General features: G+C 40.5%; 2 protein-coding genes across 2 annotated transcripts in view; one reads left to right on the top strand and one right to left on the bottom strand.

The window, feature by feature from the left end:
- mrps22 (mitochondrial ribosomal protein S22) overlaps positions 1-8236 on the top strand; it is an 11680-nt gene extending 3444 nt beyond the window's left edge. The window contains exons 5-8 of the mRNA XM_032512337.1: positions 6368-6451; positions 6818-6963; positions 7099-7207; positions 7778-8236. Of these exons, the coding sequence (XP_032368228.1) occupies positions 6368-6451; positions 6818-6963; positions 7099-7207; positions 7778-7870 (432 nt within the window). The 3' untranslated portion in view covers positions 7871-8236. The remainder of the gene's footprint in view (positions 1-6367; positions 6452-6817; positions 6964-7098; positions 7208-7777) is intronic.
- A 298-nt stretch (positions 8237-8534) lies between these two features.
- Positions 8535-21014, bottom strand: part of LOC116687155 (coatomer subunit beta') — a 14878-nt gene continuing 2398 nt past the window's right edge. Inside the window, exons 4-22 of the mRNA XM_032512336.1 lie at positions 20170-20296; positions 19851-19999; positions 19325-19471; positions 18297-18396; positions 18048-18190; positions 17265-17470; positions 16798-16908; positions 16305-16393; positions 16090-16196; positions 14876-15019; positions 13935-14065; positions 12967-13174; positions 12537-12647; positions 11977-12191; positions 11792-11884; positions 11394-11574; positions 11075-11146; positions 9534-10565; positions 8535-9390 (exon numbers count right to left, since the gene is read on the bottom strand). Coding sequence (XP_032368227.1) covers positions 9307-9390; positions 9534-10565; positions 11075-11146; positions 11394-11574; positions 11792-11884; positions 11977-12191; positions 12537-12647; positions 12967-13174; positions 13935-14065; positions 14876-15019; positions 16090-16196; positions 16305-16393; positions 16798-16908; positions 17265-17470; positions 18048-18190; positions 18297-18396; positions 19325-19471; positions 19851-19999; positions 20170-20296 — 3450 coding nt within the window. The 3' untranslated portion in view covers positions 8535-9306. The remainder of the gene's footprint in view (positions 9391-9533; positions 10566-11074; positions 11147-11393; positions 11575-11791; positions 11885-11976; positions 12192-12536; positions 12648-12966; positions 13175-13934; positions 14066-14875; positions 15020-16089; positions 16197-16304; positions 16394-16797; positions 16909-17264; positions 17471-18047; positions 18191-18296; positions 18397-19324; positions 19472-19850; positions 20000-20169; positions 20297-21014) is intronic.

Raw genomic sequence — 21014 nt, 5'->3', positions numbered from 1 at the left:
AGGGGATCAAATACTTTTTTCCCTCACTGTATGTGGTTTGCTCAACCAATCAGCATGCACCTCATCTAAATATTCATGAGCATACCATATTTGGAAGAAAAGCTCTTGTTCCAAATAGGGCCAAATTCACAGGGTAGTTTAGGGCCAATTAAATAATAAATAATTGGGCCATTTTCAGCCCAACCAATGTTACATACTAAGATCTGAGATGAATGTCTTCCCTTGGATTACAACACATGACTATGAAGAAATAGAGCCCAGCAGTTGTGTGCAGTTCATACTGGTTCCTATGTTTGGGGATTTAAAAAACTAATTTCTTAACGACTAAATTAGTGTTAGCCTGTCTCCCCAAACAACACCCTCTTTCTTTCCTCTCCACTTTTAGTTTCCCCTTTTACCTGCTGTAGCAGCCTATATGATCTGCAAAGCCAATTGGCTTTAAATATTGTTAAGACCAGTACACCTTATTAGGTCTGTTTACAGGTACATTGTTTCCGTTACCCACATGTTGTATCTGATGAGTGTTTCAAGATGTGAATAGCAAACTATTAGTTTTGAATAACTCTCCTGTCTGTTATGTAGGGCACTTTTGTTCTGAATTCTCTAGTGTAATTTGAAATATATACATTAGTATCCTTTTTGTATTTGCATATGAAGCCAGCATTGGCTCATCATCAGTCATCACAAGGCCCTGAACGCTCACATAGGTGTTTTCTGTTATGCTGGCTGAACCTGTGCACAGGCTGAAGTTGGGTGGTGTCAGTGTTTCCCCTAGGATTTTTTTTCCAGGGGGGGTGGTAACTACACCAAAAACAAGGGGTCAAAAACAATAAAAACTGAATAAATAAAAAACATTGATTTGCTTCCTGCTTCTTACAGTGCAGACGCTTTGCTGCTTGCTCCTGCTTCTGCTTGCATATTTTTGCTGATAATGCTTGCTTTTCCTCTGAGAAACTATGAGCAGCGGCTCTTGGACACTTCAAAAACACTGGACTATACATTTTTTGTAGACATATACTATTGCCATATTTTAAAATTTTTCTGCGTGAGCGTGGCCTACCAATAGCTCAAGCCTGTCCTACATGATTGTAGCTAAAGCTAATTAGCAGCAAGATGCCTCCTTTCTCCGTAGAAGACTCCTACAAACTCCTTCAGAAGATTGCACTCTGGAAACCAAGGTTCACCTTCTAAGAGTGAACGTGGAATTTAACGGATCTTGTGGAAATGACACCACTTTACCATGGACCCATAACAATGGACAGAAGTATGCTAACACACGGCTAATTACACCAACAAGACTACAAAGAAACAGGAGGTGAACTGGTAATAAATCACAAGTGGGCGTCCTCCCTGGAACTCGTCTGGTGCGAAGCCTAAGATTAAATCATTTTCCTGGGAAAGGGAGGACGACTAACGGGCCGGCCACAGCGCCCTGAGATTTGTGATATGACCGGCTGGCCTGCATTATCATCTGGGCAGAGCGCCTCTTCAACCCCTGTACCTAGTAGGACACAGCCGTGGACAGCTGCAAAAGGGAAAATAAGCAACAAAATGCCCCCCCAACAACCTGGTGTGCAACTGGATAACAGATTTGCTCCTCTGCTGCAAGACGCTGGACAGTCATCTGATGACCGGGACTGCGTCTCATCACCACACAGCAGGGTAAGGACTGAGAGCAATTCAAAAAGTAAAAAGCTAACAACTGGGCCTCAAACCCTGATTGTGGGTGACTCTGCTGTAAAAGATTTAAAAAACAGTAAAAACACCAAAATACTATGTTTTCCCAAAGACATGGTGTCTGACTTGACCCAAAAAATCCCAGATATCGTGGCAGCACACCCAACTGTGAAGAACATTATTCTGCATATAGGGTCAAATGATGTTGTAAAGCAACATCTGATTGCTGAAACTGGACTTTGGAACTGCTTGACACAGTCACCCCCCTAAGCGCAAATGTGTTTATCAGTGGTCCTATACCGTCAGTCAGAAGAGGAGATGAGAGATTCACCGACTGTTGGGACTAAACAATGGCTTTCAACTGAATGTCCGTCCACTCTCTGAAGTTCATTGACATTTAACATTTTCTGGGAGCGCAGACATCTTTTTAAAGCAGATAGACTTTCCCTTAACAAGCCAGGAGTAAAGCTTTTCACCTCTATCTGCTTTACTTTCTGCGCTACACATCTGCTCCCTCTGCCAAGGTCACAAAACAAAGAAGACACAACAAAGTGCGGCAGTGATCCAGCCACAGCCCCCGCCTGTGCAAAGATTTGACCATGGGAGACCAGAGAGCAGAGACACGAAACCTCCACTCCCCTCTTCACCCGTCCGCACCCCTCAAACCTTCCCACCCCGAACCTTCTGAGATTCATCGCTGTCTCTACTGATGTCTCCACACCCCTTCCCTTATTTCCCCCATCAATTATGCACCCCCCTACCCCCATGGCTCAACCCCGGGCAAAAGTAAAACGCCAAGCACCACTACCAGGATGTCAGAAAACTCCTTCCCCCCAGACTGATAAGGACGCTTGTGTGCAAAATCTGGCAAGCACTATCTGTATGTGCCGGCCTTGGCTGCAGGACTAGTGATACTAATGACTCTTTTCAAGACAAGCCCGGGCCCTTTGGATTCAATTCTTCCTCAATTTCTGTGTATAGGTAATAGGAAAAGAATGGTGAATAAGCACTTAACTGCAAACTTAGCAAATTTAGCATCCTTCCTCGTCAGCTACAGCCTGTCCCAAAAAATGAAAACACACTAACACTAGCCTTACTAAACGTCAGGTCTTTGGCAGGAAAATCATTTTTAATCAATGATTTTATTACTAAGCACAATCTAGATTTTATGTTTTTAACTGAAACCTGGTTAGACCATAATAACAGCGCTGCTGTTCTCATCGAGTCAGCTCCCCCTAACTTCAGTTTTATGAGTGAGAATAGAGTGAATAAGAAAGGAGGTGGAGTCGCCATTTTGTTTAATGACTCATTCCACTGTACGCAAATATGTTATGGAAATTTTGTTTCTTTTGAATATGTTGCTCTTCAATTAAGATCTTCCCCTCAAGCGATGTTTCTAAATATCTACAGGCCACCTAAATATTGTGCAACCTTCATTGATGACTTCACTGAACTGCTGTCTATTATCTGCATTAACTTTGATTGTGTAATCATTGCGGGTGATTTTAACATTCATGTTGACAGCCCCAGACAGGGGGACAAAAGAGCTGGTTTTGTTTTTGAGAACTATGGACTGACTCAGCATGTGACGGGCCCACCCACAATAGGGGCACACTCTGGACTTGATTGTCTCCAAAGGTCTGAACATTTCCAAGGTTGTGGTGACTGACGTTGCTCTCTCAGATCATTCCTGTTTTTTCTTTAACGCGCCTATCTCTGTGCCCAAAAGTGTCCAAACAAAGATAATCAGAAAACGGTATATCACTGAAAACACCAGTGACACATTTATACAGCTTTTCTCCTCCACACCAGCCCTCTCTGGGCTATCAGTCAGTGAGCTTGTAGATATTCAACTGTAAAATCACAAATGTTATTGATGCCATTGCTCCCACTAAGGTCAAAGTTGTATCTGGTAAGAAAAGATCTCCATGAGAAAGTCCTACTGGTGAGAACAGAAAAAAGAGAGTGTAGGAAAGCTGAACGAGTGGCGAAAAACAAATCTCCTGGTCCATTAACTCCTATAAGAGAGACTTCGCATTTATAATTTGGAACTGAGGAATGCAAGAAGGTCCTTTTCTCTGATATTATCTCTAGAAACATAATAATTCCCGTGCTTTGTTTGCTACTGTTTTAGGTTAACAACCCTCCAGTACCAGTAGCATCTGAACTTTTATCTACAAGGCCTGCAATGACTTTGCCTCCTTCTTCAAGACAAAATTCAAAAGATTAGACAAAGTCAGTGCCCCATATCAAGTCCAGGATATGTTTTGTCACAGTGTTCAAGCAAATAGTTCCAATATGACAGAATTTCACACGATCAACCATACAACCTGGAGGACATTATTCAACATCTGAAAACCTCGACCTGTTGCCTTGATGTTCTACCAACGGGACTTTTCAAAAATGTTTCCAATTGTTTGACTTATGATCTTCTACAGATTGTGAACACATCTCTTCTTTCAGGTATCTTTCCACAGGCCCTGAAAACTGCAGTAATCAAGCCACCTTAAAAAGAACAACCTAGACAAGTCACTAATGAGCAACTATAGGCCAATATCAAACCTTCCGTTTTTAAGTAAAATCATTGAAAAAGTAGTCTTTCAACAACTCAACCATTTCTTGTCACTAAGCAACAGTTTTGATACCTTTCAGTCGGGTTTCCGACCACACCACAGCACTGAAACGGCTCTTGTCAAAGTCTTTAATGACATCCACCTTAACACAGATAATGGCAAAATTTCAATCTTAGTATTACTTGATCTCAGTGCTGCATTTGACACGGTCGACCACGACATACTACTAGACCGATTGGAAAACTGCGTTGGCCTTTCTGGCTCAGTACTAAACTGGTTTGAATCCTACCTAAAGAATAGGGATTACTTTGTGTCTATAGGTAATTATGCATCTGAGCGTACAAATATGACGTGCGGAGTTCCGCAAGGCTCCATTCTGGGGCCTCTTCTGTTTAACATCTACATGCTTCCACTGGCTCAGATTATGAGAAAACACAATAAGTTACCATAGTTATGCGGACGACACACAAATTTACATAACCTTATCGCCAGGGGACTATAGTCCAATACAAAACTGACTGTGCATCGAACAAATTAACGGCTGGATGTGCCAGAACTTTCTGAAATTAAATGAAGGAAAAACTGAGGTGGTTGTTTTTGGAGCAAGAGAGGAACGTTAAAAGTCTGCGCTCAGCTTCAAACAACAATGTTAAAAACAACAACAAAGCCAGAAATCTTGGTGTAGTCATGGACTCAGACCTGAACTTTAACAGCCACTTAAGACAATTACAAGGTCAGCCTACTATCACCTTAAGAATATTCAAGGGTTAAAGGACTTATGTGTCAACAGATTTGGAAAAACTTGTCCATGCCTTTATCTTCATAGACTTGACTACTGTACCGGGGTCTTTACAGGTCCCCTAAAAATCAATCAACAGCCTGCAGCTGATTCAGAACGCTGCTGCTCGAGTCCTCACTAAGACCAAGAGACTGGATCACTCACTCCAGTTCTGAGTCTTTACACTGGCTTCCTGTGTCTCAAAAATTGATTTCAAAGTACTCTTGCTAGTTTATAAATCACTTAACGGTTTAGGTCCAAAATATATTTCTGATCTGCTACTACACTATGAACCACCCAGACCTCTCAGGTCATCTGGGACAGGTCTGCTTTCTGTCCCCAGAGTCAGAACTAAACAGGTGTGAAGCAGCTTTCAGTTTCTATGCTCCTCATATCTGGAATAAACCCCAGAAACCTGTAGATCCGCTGCTACTCTCATTTCTTTTAAATCAAGGCTGAAGACCTTTCTATTTGATGCTGCCTTTCTTTAAATGACTAACATTTCTTAAATTTCTTATGCTGCACTGTAAATTTTATTCTTGTGTTTTATGTTTCTCTTTGTTTTTAACTGTCTATTCATGGTTTTACCGTTTTTAATGCTTGTGATTTTTAACTTTTTTTACTTGTGTTTTATCTGTTTAACTGATTTTGTGTAAAGCACTTTGAATTGCCTTGTTGCTGAAATGTGCTATACAAATAAAGCTGCCTTGCCTTGCCTTGCCTTACATATCAGACAACTATTTATGAGGGTGTCCAAACAGTTAACCGTACAATATATAATATTTTGAATAAAAAGGACTTTACCTATGTTATATATTTTGTTGCATTGTCTACTTACACTACCCCAAATGTTTCCAACAATGTTCAAACTCAAAGAAAAGAAAGAAAACACAGAATGTTTCATTTAGTCACCCGTCAGTGGCGTCATAAAGCCCTTGAGCCTTCTGGTTCCTCTGTTAATTTCAGCTCTTTTGACAGGTGCGGCAAAACGCCGCATTTTACACTGATTTTGAGAGGTGATGTAAAGCGGCTCTTTTTGCGCCGTAAAATGCTTCGTTTTGCCGCACCTCTCAGAATCGCTGAGAATAACGGCAGTTTTGACAAACTGAAAGCTGATAATATCAGTGTTTCAATGTTTGGTGGTGTGTTGTTCAAATATAGGCAAATTGTGTCACTTTTGTCTTTCCATAGCCAGTTTTATCAATTTATAGTGAAAGCGTAGTCCTGCAAAAAGGGACAATCAGGCAAAATAAGTGAAAACACCAGTGTGGGTGTCAGGTAAGTGTATAGAGGCTTTCATTTTCACATTTGTTGACCCAGTTAAACATCTCTCCATTAGATGGTGTTTTCTCAGGACCGTCATGAGGATGTGTTGGACCTGTGTCTGGTCCAATTTGAACCAGACTCCTCAGACTACATCAGGGTAAGATGACATTGCTTTTCCTGTTATTTTGACCTGATCACCAACTGCACTAAAAGCCGCAGACCGTATAGAGGCTGATAAGCCATGACTTTGCCACAGTCGGTACTATATTTTCTTTGGGTTACTTGACACGGCGTGTAAAATGGAAAAAGAGTGTGGATTGGAAGTATATGAATTTGATATGAAGGGCATTGGACTGTCCAGTGAATTTAAGATCTTTAGTTTTGTTTATTGGTTTACAGATACAAATACTACAGATTAATATACACATAATCAATAAAAGTTGTGAAAAAGATGTTGTGTATATGTTGTGTATATTAGTAATATTAAGAGTTATCATATTCATTCTATGTGCCTTGTGTCTAGGTACATACAGCCACCTATGAAGACCTTGACAAGCATGGCAAATATGAGCTGCTGCGCTCCACCAGACATTTTGGAGGCATGGCCTGGTACCTGCTCAGTGCTCGAAGGGTGGACGGGCTTATAGTGGACATGCTCAAGAAAGAGCTGTGAGTTTGTGTGTGTGTGTTGAATGTGTGCATGGATAATACAGGTATGAGGGACTATTTGTTTTTACTGTTACCGTACCTGCTGGCAAATAGCTGTGACCTAAGCCTTCAGTGTGTGTGCGTGTGTGTTTCTAGGCTCCAAGATGCAGTGAACCTAGTGTCTCTGTTCCACATGGTCCACCCCCACAGCGAGTCAGCACAGGAAGCTGCCAGCCAGCAGGTCACAGGCGCTGACCTGCTGAAGGTGAGAACAACTCAACATTGACTGGAAATATCTTCTGCCTCACAGCTCTATAATACACTTCTATTCACTTTTACTATGTGTATATTATGTATTGCCATTTGATCCAAAAATTGCCCAGGTAATATAAATTGTGTCCCTCAGGTATTAGAGTAAAATCAAGAGTTAGTGTAGCTCTTTAGAGGTCAAGTGAAGGCCGTCTCATCTAAAGTTTCCTATGTGAGAGGGTTTGGGAATGTTTCCTGCGTGGGAACTGCAGGCCAAGCCCAGGACACATCAGGTCTCATTAGCACTCACAGCCCCAAGGCCTTGAAGCAGCGGGGAGGGACATTGAGAATGACAGCCATTTAATGTGAAAGGTTAGCAGCAGGAGACACGGGTGTGTGTCTGTCTGCTGCTGTCACTATCACACAAGGCCTCTCATTTAGTCATGCTTGATAGTAGAGCACAAACCTAGCTGTGTTTTATTAGTCTTCCACCAAAATAAGTAAACCTGTGATAGTTTTTTTCTTTTTTTTTTTGCAAAGCCCCAACCTAAGTTATTTTGTTGACCTCTGACCCTTGTCCTTCTAGATCTATGCCCAAAAGGAATCCCAGAGGGCAGGCTACATCGAGCTGGCCTTGCAGGCGTATCAACAGATGGCTGCTAAGACCTCTGCTGCCTGACTGGCCCACTTTGAGATAGAAATATACAAACCTATTCACAAGGAGGAATGGTTCCCATCCCATAACCAGAGGAACTAGGACTGAAAACTGCCTTCCATATGTAAACTACAGCTTTCTTTCACTGTGTGAGCCAAAAGGTAGTATGTGCTCTTTGACTGAAAGGAAAAGCTCCACACTTCAGACATCAATTATCATTTATCCGGCGAGAAATTGAATAAAACACTCTCATATTGTCTGAATATTACATTTTGACTTTTGAGTAAAACCTAATGTGTTCAGTCCAATGATGATGTACATAATAAAACAAATCTCTGTACTTGTGTTACATGTTGGAGTAAAATAACTCAAGGCTTGGATAACACCGAAGACTTTATTGATTGAAGCTTGTCTGGTCAGACGGCACCATCTGTTTTTTTGTTTGTTTTTTAAGAAAAGGGGAAAACAATCTTAGAAAAACCACACATAAGGCACTTATAAGAGAAAATTCTGTAAATTGTGTGGTTTTTGAGTTTACTGTATCTGATGAAATGAAAAGCAGCAGTATGTTGATACGAGCCAAGAAAAGTAAACATGCACTGAACTGAAGGAAATCAAAGAGGTAATAAAGGCTGAATATAACTAAATGGAGATTTCTCCAAATCGTGGGTTTGTGCAACATTGTTTTATGCATACTTTAAAAAAAGAATCCAGACACAGGCAGCCTCGTCCCGGATCAAAATTCAAGAATACTGCTCTCATTAGCTAACAGGAATGTCAAAGAAAACGAATAGTTAAATTTCACTTTAATACTAAAAGCAATACTCAAACTGGAAGAACTCCTAAAAGGCTTGGATAACCCACTGATCAACAGTAGTGTTTTACTATATGAGGAAGAAGAATGAGTACTGACTAGTTCTTCATTACAAGCTGGTGTATATACAGTCAGCTGGTAAAGTATACGGTACAGAGAGATGAAAAAAATTCTACCCCTAAAATATGGATTTTTATTCTGAACTGATTTAAATTAGTGATATGAAATAACAAGCTGTCATGATGGTTGCAGTATTGTTGAAAGAGCAAATGTATAAAAAAAACAAAAAAAACACCTGGATATTTTAACTGGCTGTAATACATCCCATATTTCCAAACACACACCTACTTGTTATTCCCATTTCCCCTTTAGTACAGAAGGCCACAGCATTGGTTTGGTCTCATATCAGTTTAAATACAGCCTGGACATGTCAGAATGGTTAATCCAGGCTCATTGTAGCCTAACTTAAGGTTATACCTTCTTGAGGTTCTACAGTACCACAAAAGGCAGACAAAGTTCTTCTTATTATATCATGTCAGTCCACAACCAAGAAAGCAAATGCTTTTTATGTAACTTAAAGGGTAATTTGGTGTTCTTTGGTCACTGGGAGAAACAGGTTTGACTCCCTAAAGATTCCTCTCCTTATTTATTCAAAATCCTCATCCAGGTTGATATCTGTGGTGTCGATATCCTCTAGGTCAAAATTGTCTAGATCCAGATCATCCAGGATCTACAGGTAGAAAACAAATGTGTGTGTAGGAAACAAAAGGCATTGTATTGAAGGACAAATGACATTCATGGCTACAAATGGATGGATTTTATTTAATAAGCATGCTAATATTAGTACATTTGAGATTAAAACCTGATATTTACCTCATTCATCTCTGCCTCGAGGTCTTCTGCAGGTTCCTCAGCTCCCTCAGGATCTGCCTCCTCTGCTACAGGAGCTGCCAGTGGGGATACAACCTCTGGCTCAGCCTGCAGAGGCACAGCAAGATCCATGTTGTCCTCAGACTTTACTGGGAGTGCTTTGGTTTGTTCCTCTTGTTCTGGTTCTCGTGCTGGGACTGGCTTCAATGCAGGCATTGCATCTTCGAGTGGATCTAGCAGTGGATCAAGGGCCAAATCTGGAAAAGTTTGGACTGGAACAGGCAGATCCAGCACTAGACTGGCTGTGGTTTCAAAGGAGATGAGCTCCTCTACTGCTACGGGTGGTGCTGCTGTTTCTGCAACAAGTTCCTTAGTAACGAGAGTCCCTTCTGCTGCTGTATCTCTGGTGGTTGGTGCTGAGGGGACGATACCTTCTTCCAGTTCATACACAGGCATTTCTTCATTTGCTATAGATTCTCTTACATCTGTATCACCTATCAGAACAGTGCTCACTTGGACATCTTCTGTTGCTATGTTTTTTGTTGCCGCTGTCTCACTTGATGTTTTTTCTGTTGCCATGATGCTTTCGAATTTTGTCTCGATTAGATATGTTTCAGATAGACAAGCAGCAGGCACAGCATCAGTTGCTGGAGAAACGTCCTGGACGTCAGTCTCGGCTGATGATCTGACATCTTCCACGGGACTGGATTGAACCATCTCTGGCTCTACGGCACCAATCTCGGTGGTGAACTCCAAAATGTCTTCCTCTACAGAGACTGAAGCCTTCTCGGATTTTGCAATGGTGTCCACCTCAAAAGACACCAATTTTCCTTGCTTTGCTTCAACATGCTCTTCTGTTACTGTGAGAGGCAGAGAGGATGCTGCAGTTGGGATGGATTCTTTTTCTGTTGCTGAAACAGGATTAATATTCTCCGGTTTTACTGGAATGAGTTCCTCCACTACTTTGGTTTCAGCAGACGTAGCCTCCATCACTGCTGCTATTGTGACAATGTCATTTATGCTCTTAAACACTTCCTGTATTTGGATCAAGCAGAAATACAGTTGTTATAATTATATATTACATTTTAAATACTGATGCATCAATGTGTAAGTAGCATTTTACTGCTGTAGCTGCCAGAAGTGGAGCTAGTTTTAACTACTAAATATAACGTTATGTTGTGTAGTCCAGTGGTTTCCAACCTATTGGTTGGTCTCCTCCATAGTGTCACAAAATGAATCGGAGGGGTCACAAGTTTATTATTGAAAGAAGAAAGAAAAAAAAAAAAGCATAGCTTTGCTACACATATTTGTTTTCCTCTTTTGTACCGAGACCAATAATTGTTTCAATGTAGGCCTTTCAGTATCATACCACTACACACTTAATAAGATGTGAACCTATCCTTTAACAGACCAGCCACTATTGAAGGCAGAAAAAAAATCTTCCAATAGCTGTTTGGCGTTGAGATATTCATTCAGCAACGGCATATATTTTAAATTTTCTGTAAAAGCACAAATGATGTAGAGGTGCAGGTTCTGGTCCTCACCTCTGGCTTAGTGATCTCTCCTTTGGGCGCAAAAGCTGCAGATTCCTTTAGGACACTGCGGTCCTCATTTGGCTGAAGAATAGAGAATTAGACAAAATGTAGTCTCAAACATGATGCTTGCAGCATGGACAGTTGATTCAGACGATTCAATAATAATAAATTAGCAAAAAGAGCATTTGAGAGAACACATTTAAATTCAACAACTGACTAAAAAAATGGAAAAGTTAATAAACTGGTTAAAAAGTTCTGTACATTTAGGATAAAATCCCTCCTCCATCTAATACAGTTTTCAAGTTAAGTTTCTCGGACTTCCACTGACCATGATGAGTGGGTACTCTGCAGCAGGCCTGACCGTGACATGAGTCTCCTTCAGGTACTCCTCAGCCAGCAGGGCTTGCTGGAGGCCAGGAAACAGGTTGCTATACTGGGAGGGGTCAGCCAGAGCATCTGCTGCCTTCTGGTTAACCTTGGACAGGCTCTCCTTCCACAGCTTCACCACCCTGGAGGGAGGGAAGCGTATACGGCTCACCAATGATGCATAATGTACATATGCACACAGATATAGTTATCATCAATTATCAAAAACTTTCAGGAATTGCATAATCTTTCAAGAGATTTTGATATTTAATAGATTGATGTATGCTCACAGACACAGCCAGTACACTGGAGTACAACATTCAGGCACATATGTTGTGCACTCAATAGAAGCAGCTTTACCTTGACACATGGCTGGGCAGATATGTTCTTGCCAGAAATGCTGCCTCTGGCAACCGATCTGTTTCGATGAGAAGTTCCAGACATTTGTCCAATCTGGGCAAATACAGAAAGTGGTCGTGCCAAAATTAGTAAAACAAATTAAAATGATACAAAAAAAGTTGATTAAAATCTAGATTCCCACTCACCTTCCCTGCAGGAAGTAGGTGAGAAAGGCCACGTTGGTCTTCCCATCCTTGTCTGCTCCATCTGCCAATTTTCCCACCATGTTGGCGTTGCCCGAGGCGGTGGCCAACAGCAATAATCCCCCATAATCCTGAGCTTGGTGCAGACACTCCTGAGCCAAGCTAAACTGGCACTTTGTAGTAGCGAGCTCTGCCAGCTGCTTCCATTTCTGCTCTGACTGGAGCCCCCCCCATTCCAAGGTGCCAAATAAACAGGACAGAGGATTATCACAGGAGGATTAGCATGGACCTCAACAATACACTCTGAAGCAGCTCCTAAGTATGGGAGGCCGCGCCAGGGTTGCGACTCACCCTGTAAGACTTCTATAGTAAAAAAATTACTGATTATACATGAGCCTGCATATTACAATTCAATTGCAATTCAAATTATTCAAATTATCTCAGGGTAGTTTACAGATAGAGTAGGTCTAGACCCCACTTTATAATTTACAGAGAGTTATTATGTAGTATGGATGTGGGACTGCTTTTGTCTTGTGTTGTGTTGTGTGTATTTGTGCTCCGACCTCTGCCTCTGAGGCCAGTTGGTAGGCTATCTCGAGTTCTCCCAGTTGCAGGGCAAGTTCAAACTTGTGTTCTGGGTCAGTGGTCACAGCCAGGGCCTGCTGTCGGAAGCCCTACACAACGCAAGAAAAGAGAAGAAACAGTTAAATACATGTTTTATTCTGAATATTCTGCTTCATCCAACAGTGGCCAACAGTGGAAGGTAAGATATGTGAAACTATGTGAATTTGAGAGTGTTAAAGGAGACTACACAAGAAGCAAAACCATTCCCTTGATAAATATTTTAAAAGAAAAACAAGAATTCTGCCCAGAGGTTCTACTCCATCTGGCTGCCTGATGGTCTGTAAATTATGCACTCCATCCTGAATTTATAGACAGTTCAGGCAGAAAGCAAAAAAACCCAGCTGCACATAGATTGCAAGTCAAATATACCTGTTTCTCCAAAAAGTGGGCTACCCTGGCCCTCTGCTCCTTGGGGATTGTGGGTAGAACCTTGTCGGCCGTGCTGAAGTCCCTCCTCATGACAGCTGTCTGGTACTCCAGCACTGACAGCAGCAGGAAGTAGCTGATGACATTCAGCTCCTTGTCTCCGAGGTAGAGACGATCGTCCTTGGGGATGTACCCCAGCAGATACATGGTCCTACACATGAGAAAGACCTGTTTTAAAGGCACTTTGTTGAGATTTTGTTCATGGCTTCGCTATTTTACTGGATAGAAATGGATAGCAAAAGAAAGGTGGACGACATGAGACATCAAGTGTCATCAAGTGAGAGATTAAAAACTGTACAGCAGATTTTCCCATCATGCCAGGGGCATGGCTGTAACGAGGATGATTGCAGTGTGCAACAAGGGTAAACCGATCATCAACCCTGGCCCATTATCGGGCTATTTTTTTGGAAGTTTGCAGATTATCTGCTTCCTATTCCTGTTAACCGATAAAGTTAATTGATTAAAATGTGGGCTACTTTGGCTCGGCTACAGCTCTGTGTCTGTTCCTCTGCTTCGCTTCCAATCACCACTGAGTCTGACTTAATGTCCCGCCCACAACACTATCTGACTATCTTATACTGTTCGTAATTCATTAAATAAATGCATAGAGCATTTAAACAAAGTTTTGTGTGGGAGTTTGGAACATTCTTTTTGACTTAAAGATTTTAATTTTAACTGTAAATGCATATAGGTTCCAAATATCGGTTATCGGTTTCATTAACTTCCAATTATCTATATTTGTATCTGCCTTGAAAAAACAGTATTGGTCGATCCCTAAGTGCAACAGCAATAACTTTATCATCCCAAAGAAAATTTGATATGTGGCAGGTATTAAATCACAACTGGGTAGAAAATATTGATAACAGCTACACATACATCATTTGAAATTGACATGTAAACATGCATTGTACCTGTCCAGGTGAGCAAGGGTGATGATCTCCCCTCCAACATAGTAGTTTAGTCTGTTGAGAGAGCTGGTGTAGATGAAGCAGTCTCCAACCCAAACCCCAGTCTTCACTATCTCTGGAACTTCCCCCAGCACCTGGTCAGCAGGATGAAACAAGAAAGACACAAATAATGATTGGAATTTTTTTCAAACCATTCTTAAATCTTCAACAACCAAATTCCTCAGCAGAATCTACAATGTTACTATAACTGTGATGGAGGATTAATTTTAAAGCTATAGTGCGGGGCTTCTGTCGCCCCCGTGAGGAATTCTAAGTAATGACAACAAAACTGTTGCAGCCACATGACACAAGCCTTCAATGATTGTGTAATTATTTTATGTATGTCTTAGTAGATCATGTGTATGTATGCCAAATTGTATTTTTTTTTGTCCTTTTGGCCGCTTTTGTGTTTTTCTTCTGCACTCTTGCCTACACTGTTTTGTTTTTTTAAAATAATCAATTATTAACTTAAATCTTTCTAGAGAGAACCCCAATGCATCTAAGAATCAATTATTTTTCCCCTCCCTGGTTGATAGTTGCCAAGGAGGACACGGAGGATTAAAAAAAAAAAAAAAGAGGTAATTATCTTCACTCAAGTTTCTGTGCGCTAAAGTCACCGACCCAATCTTCTGGACATAGCCATACTGAGAAATACAGACGGAGTTGTGTGGGGCTGATAGTCTTTATTTGCTTTGTAGCTACTCATTTGGAAATGTCTTGAATGTAATGAATATTCATTAATATCAAAACATTACGCAGTAAAGTTTTAACAACAAAATTAAAAAACACCAAAGGCGTAGCTAATAAACATTTTTTGAATTTTCATCATGTGTTTTGGAGATTATGTTCTGTAAATGACATCCCAGCATATTCGTTCAGGAAATACACTACTACAGGTCACTGACCTCAAAGGCGCCTTCTATCCCATCTTCTGTTATCTCTTCCTTGGACTCCTGGGCCGCTGCCACTTTCTCTGGTAGGTAGCGCAGCACAAAGAAAGACTCATCCGTACCGATACACACAAGCTCCCCAGAGTCGGACCAGAAGATCTAAAGACAGCAATACAAAATACAATTGACTACTGCAACGCTGTTTTTACCTGTTTGAATAAGTCTGCTTTAAACAAATCGCAAATTGTTCAAAATTCTGCTGCCAGACTTCTAACAGGTGCCCCTCAAAGGTCTCATATTACCCCCGTCTTGTTGGACCTCCACTGGCTCCCTGTAAAATTCAGGATTGATTTTAAGATTTTAGTGCTGACTTTCAGAGCCTTAAACGGTCAGGCCCCACATTACATCCTGGACCTTTTGAAGCCGTATTCCCCTGACCGCATTCTTCGGTCTTCTGGCCAGAACCTACTTGCAGTCCCTAAGACCCGTTATAAGACCCGAGGGGACATGTCATTTCAGTCTGTTGCTCCCAGACTGTGGAACGCCCTGCCCCTGTCCTTGCGTCTTGCAGACACTGTCGTCTCTTTTAAAAATGATCTGAAAACATGTCTGTTTAAGAAGGCTTTTGGTTGATGGGTTTTTGCTAGTGTCATTTTAATTTTATATATTTATATACATTTTATACTGCTTGTTTTTTTACTTACTCTTTTGTACAGCACTTTGTGATTTTTATCTGAGAAAAGCGCTTTATAAATAAACTTTACTTACTTACTTACTAGATATTATAGACAGACGGCTCGGGATTGACCTACAATGTTTTTTAAGATACCGATACTGATTATTAGTAGTTAATGCAAGCGATAACCAATATGCATTAACAGTGAAAATTTAAATTTTTAAATCAAAATTAAGATTTTGGAATGTTACAAACTCCAGCACAAAACTTTGTTTAAAAGCTTTAAACAATAACTTAGTAATTTATAAACTTTCAACATAATACACAGTAGTAGATAGTCAGATGTTGTTGTAAGTGAAATCAGCAGTAGAGGGACAGACGAGCTGTAGTGCAGCCAAAGTAGCGCACTTTTTAATTAATTAACTTTATCGGTTAATAGGCATATAAAACGCCGATACGGATGATGTGCAAACTGCCAAAATACAGCTCGATAATCAGCCAGGGTTGATAATCGGTCCATCCCTGGTAAGAGCAGTAACAATATATGACCCACATGTTTGGGTTGGATCTCGATACGGCGGATCAGTTCACCACTCTCCCAGTCGTAGAAAGCCAAGCCACTGTTTGACCTCACGCCCAGTAGGAAGCCACCAAAGATACCTGTGGGACAGGATACCAAGCATTAGACCTACACACATCACATACATACTGCATTGACACACACAAAAACATGTGGTGTCAAATGACAAAACAGGAAATGAAACTCACCTTCAGTTCCTAAGTCAGGTTTAAAAGCCTTCTTCTCTTTGAAGTTCTTAAATATTCTGACCATACTGCTGCCTTCTCTTATGGCATACCTACAAAAATAAATGTACACACTTAATAATAATAATATGCTGGACAACATCAAAGAGGGAAGTTAATTACTTTTATTAGATATATTTGAAAGGAATAGTTTGACATTTTGGGAAAAAATAATTAAATCAATACCACCCTCATGTCCACACAACCAATATGAAGCTAAAGCCAAGAGACATTAGCCTAGCTTAGCATACTACAAAGACTGGGAGCAGGGGTAAACAGCTACCCTGTCTCTGTCCAAAATGAAAATAAATAAAACATCGTTATGCAAAGCTAATGACCTGCTCACTCTGCCTTCATATGGAGATACCGGTATCAATCTTCTCATCTAACTCTCTGCAAGAAAGTAAATTACTGTATTTCCCCAAATGTCGAACTATTCTTAACTATAAGTACTTACTGTGAAGAATCATGGGCCCAGACAAACTCTTGAGCTGAGCCAAAGCTCTTGTTCCTCAGGGCCATGGCAGTGTAGATGATATACTCCCCATCTCCACACACCACCACAAATCTGAAAATATATATAATATAATATTATATTTTGACACCCAGACTAAAGCTGATACACACAATTCTCACCCCAAAAAAAACCCTTGCCAGCACTACCACAGATATCGTAGTAAACAGATATGGAATGCCACGTTATAAAGAGCTTGTTATCCTTTCCAATTTTTCTGGTAAGTGTGGGTGTATATGAATATGTACAGTGTTATAGGGACTTGTACAGTCTCAAAAGTACATCAACACAGACCAATAATCTGTATCAGGGGACAAAGTGCACATTTTGGTAAAGGAAATCTATAACCCGTAATGTTACTCAGATCTGGATTTGTCTCTCTCTCTCTCTCCACCAACCCACTGACTCACCTCCCATTAGGGCTGTGTTGGATGGTCTGGGGGAAGATCTCACAGCTGCCCATGTCTTTGACACCCAGTGGCAGCCTCTCTCCATCTCTGACCTCCCCCATGTTCTCCCCCATGGCTTTTAGGTTGGCCTGCTGCACTTCAGAGTGGTGAGCCCATATGATCTTCCCGCTGGAGTCCATGGACATGGCTGGCTCCTCCCGACCCAGCTGCGACAGAGAGGGAGAGGAAACAGGAGGATGAGGGGCAGGGTTGATGAAAAGGTAGGGCAGGTCAACAAATACACCTTTGGCTTACACAATGCAATCTGCTAAGTAACATATTCCAAATGAGGGCGTATTAAATTCATGGAAATCATGGGTTTTAATAAACTGACGTGGTGTTTACAGTTTAAAATTGAACGTTACATGCTCTGTTTACAGGTGATTATTGACATTATTTCATCTGTCAGTGGTTTCCAGCTGTTGTCCTCAAGGCCCTATTGACAAAATAATGGCTTCCAAGAGCCCATTGATGAGGCCTCGTTACGAGATTGAAAGTCACAGAATAATAAAAGAAAATATGTATATGTTTTCTGAGATAAGTGGCTCATATCAGTCTGTTCCTACATGTTTACCAAAACTATGACCTTTTTATTTGTTAGAATTGCTCATTTGTTATTTAAGACTTCTACGTGAGGAATTAGGGAAAACAGTAAAGTATTATAGTGCTTAAGATGAAATATATGACAATGTAAAACTTTTTTGAAGATAGTGCTATGTCTTAAACAGCAACAACACAGCATACCTTGATGATGATGCTACCTTCATCATAGCCCAAAGCCACACTGTTGGAGCCAGGCTGGCCACATATACACCACACCCTCTCCATGCTATAGTTGAGTGTGTTTTCCAGTCGGTAGGTGTTGGAGTGCCACACTCGAACAGTGCCTACGGAAACAACAATGGGGTCAAATTGAACCAAAATGCTGTGGTGATTTTGGGCAGGTGTGTTTATGCAGCTTTAAAACTATTTTAATTGAAATACACAACCTACCATCCTCAGAGCCTGTGAGGATGATTGGCAGCTCAGGATGGAAACTGACACAGGTCACATTCTGGGCGTGACCCTCCAGGGTCTGAACACAGGTTTTGTTCTGGTAGATAAAGACACACAGCAAATGCACTTGTCACATAATATCACCGACAATACTGTACTATGCTTTTTATATATGAAAACTGCTTGAGTGCATGTTAATATATAACATTGAAAATTTACGTTAAGAATAAAATGCACAACAATCTGCTACACCGGAGTGTATGCAAGATATGTAATGCATGCTTGCCAAATCATAACAATTGTAAGCTTTCTGAATACCACATCATGAAACCTTACTAAAAAATATATTTTTGAAAATTAAAACATTGCATCCTAGAAATGCAGTCCTGTCCTGCCTTCACTAGAGACAACTACACCTACTATTTCTGCTGTCCTTACATTTATATGCAATGAGAACCATGGGAGGCTCGCTTGAAAATATGTACAGCTCAGTTATGGAAGAGAGTGGGTTGACAAGAAAGATATTAGTTTGGGATAAACACATGGTTTGGTGAGGCATTACAATGTAAAGATCAACATGCATCTGTTAGATCAAAGTGTACATTTAGGATAATAACATAAGAATGGGTTCTGAAAATGATGTTGTATATAATGACCTAAAACGTAAAGAGCTTTATGTGACCAGTTATGATCTGGTATTTTACCAATTGATGTTAAAACTAGACTGTTTTTCAGTCTGGAAGAAGAAAAGTGCATTTGCTCACTGTGCGGTCTGAATGATTAGTTCAATTTTGTTTTCTAATTAATTAATTAGATTATTAATGAACTGTCCTTTACACAAGGGACTGTGACTTGATTAGTAATATACATACATACTGATGATGCACAAAGATTGAGTTGGCAGTTCACATATGAAACAAATAAATCAGATGGTTACTTAAAGCAAGCCTGGGAGATGAGAAAAAAAAAAAACATTATAAGGATTAATTTTAGGCTTAAAGCAATTCTTACTGTTCCTTTGGTACCTGATAATCCCAGATCTTGACCAGGCGGTCATCGGCCCCTGAAATGAGGTAGGGCTTGTCTCCTCCGCTGTAGTAATCAATGCAGTTCACCCCCTTCTCATGGCCCTCCAGAGTGAAGTTGGGAGTCTTGGATCCCAGCTGCCACACCTACAGCAGGCAGAGTAGAAACATGCTGTGAGCAACTGAGGACAAGTTAAGGCAGTTGATGTGTAATAGAATGATTAAATGCTTTGTGGAGTATTGTAAGTAGTAGTACATGATTGTTATTTTCTAAATAGTGTAAAGCAAATTAGGCCTCAATAAAGACGATTGAAAGCCTCTATCTCACAGAAGTGGTGTTGTTAGTGGTAGTGTTACTTAAGAAATTAAGGCAATATTTCCCATGAACCCTGTTACATCTAGCTTTGAAGGAAATGCCCCTGCCCGGTCCTCCTTTCTGTCTACTTTACCACCACCTTTATCTATTTGTGCCCTTATGCGGATTTCTTTTGCATGTTCTTACAAGCATTTGCATGTGTGAGTGTACCTTAATAGTTCGGTCCAGTGAGGCGCTGGCGAACTGGTTGTTGTCTTTGGGGTTAATGACAATCTGCATGACGTAGTGAGTGTGTCCCTCAAACACTTGACCACATGACCATTTTCTGTCCCAGTCCCACAGCTTGATCAACATGTCATCTGACAATACACATACACACAAACACACACGCTGAATATGTGGTATTTTTGTAGTTACAGTTAGGAACGCTGGAAGTTTTAGTACCCTTCACGTAAAAATTTGGTTTTAAAAAAAGCATTTAAAAAAAAACAAAAAAAAAAAACATGTTTTAAAAGTAGATCTTTCCTACCACTGCTGGTGAGGATGTAAGGCTGTGTAGGGTGGACAACGATACAGCGAATGTAGTCAGAGTGAGCCTCAAACATGTGAACTCGCTCCAGAGTGTTGTAATTAAACACCCGGATCTGCATATCATCCTGGGGACAGACAGAGAGATTGACAAGTGCATTTGGCCCTAAACAAAACACAAAACACTGATTTATCTGGCTAGAGTCACTGCCTCCAAACAAGAGCGACAACAACGCAGCACTGCTTAATGCACTGTAGTACACCCGTGACTAGACCATCGGGTCACCAATCCAGCCCAAGACAATGGGTTATATTGACCCAGTGTTAGAAAATAACACACTCAGGTTGGACCTGCTGTCATAAATATATTGGTTGTTCTACAAAACGATGTGCATGACATTCACAACAACAATGAATACACATACAATATAGTAAACAATGAATAACATAACAATGACACGTACGTTTAAAAAAAAGTGCTAGAGCAGAAACCTTATGTCATATTTTGATTACAGTAACATATCTTGGGTTTGATATGTGGCTCAATAGCTTTCAACCAATTTGAGTGTAAACAATAATTATTTGCAACTATCTTCGTACATTTAAGCATTTAAAAATATTTCACATATAAAAATGACTCTATTCTAGTAAGAAATATAAAGCTAAATTGAACTGACATGAGTTACTGATAAGAGATTAGGATTATGCTCAATACTAGTTCAGTTAAACTTCTAATTTCTTAACAATTAACATACTGAAAAGCAACGGTGGAATGTTACTAAGTACATTTACTCAAGTACTGTAAGTAAGTACACATATGAGGTACTTGTACTTTACTTGAGTCTT

Source organism: Etheostoma spectabile, chromosome 3, assembly GCF_008692095.1.
Source record: "Etheostoma spectabile isolate EspeVRDwgs_2016 chromosome 3, UIUC_Espe_1.0, whole genome shotgun sequence".
Classification (NCBI taxonomy): domain Eukaryota; kingdom Metazoa; phylum Chordata; class Actinopteri; order Perciformes; family Percidae; genus Etheostoma; species Etheostoma spectabile.
Note: the sequence above shows the minus strand (reverse complement) of the source record. Positions and strands in the feature narration are given on the sequence as shown.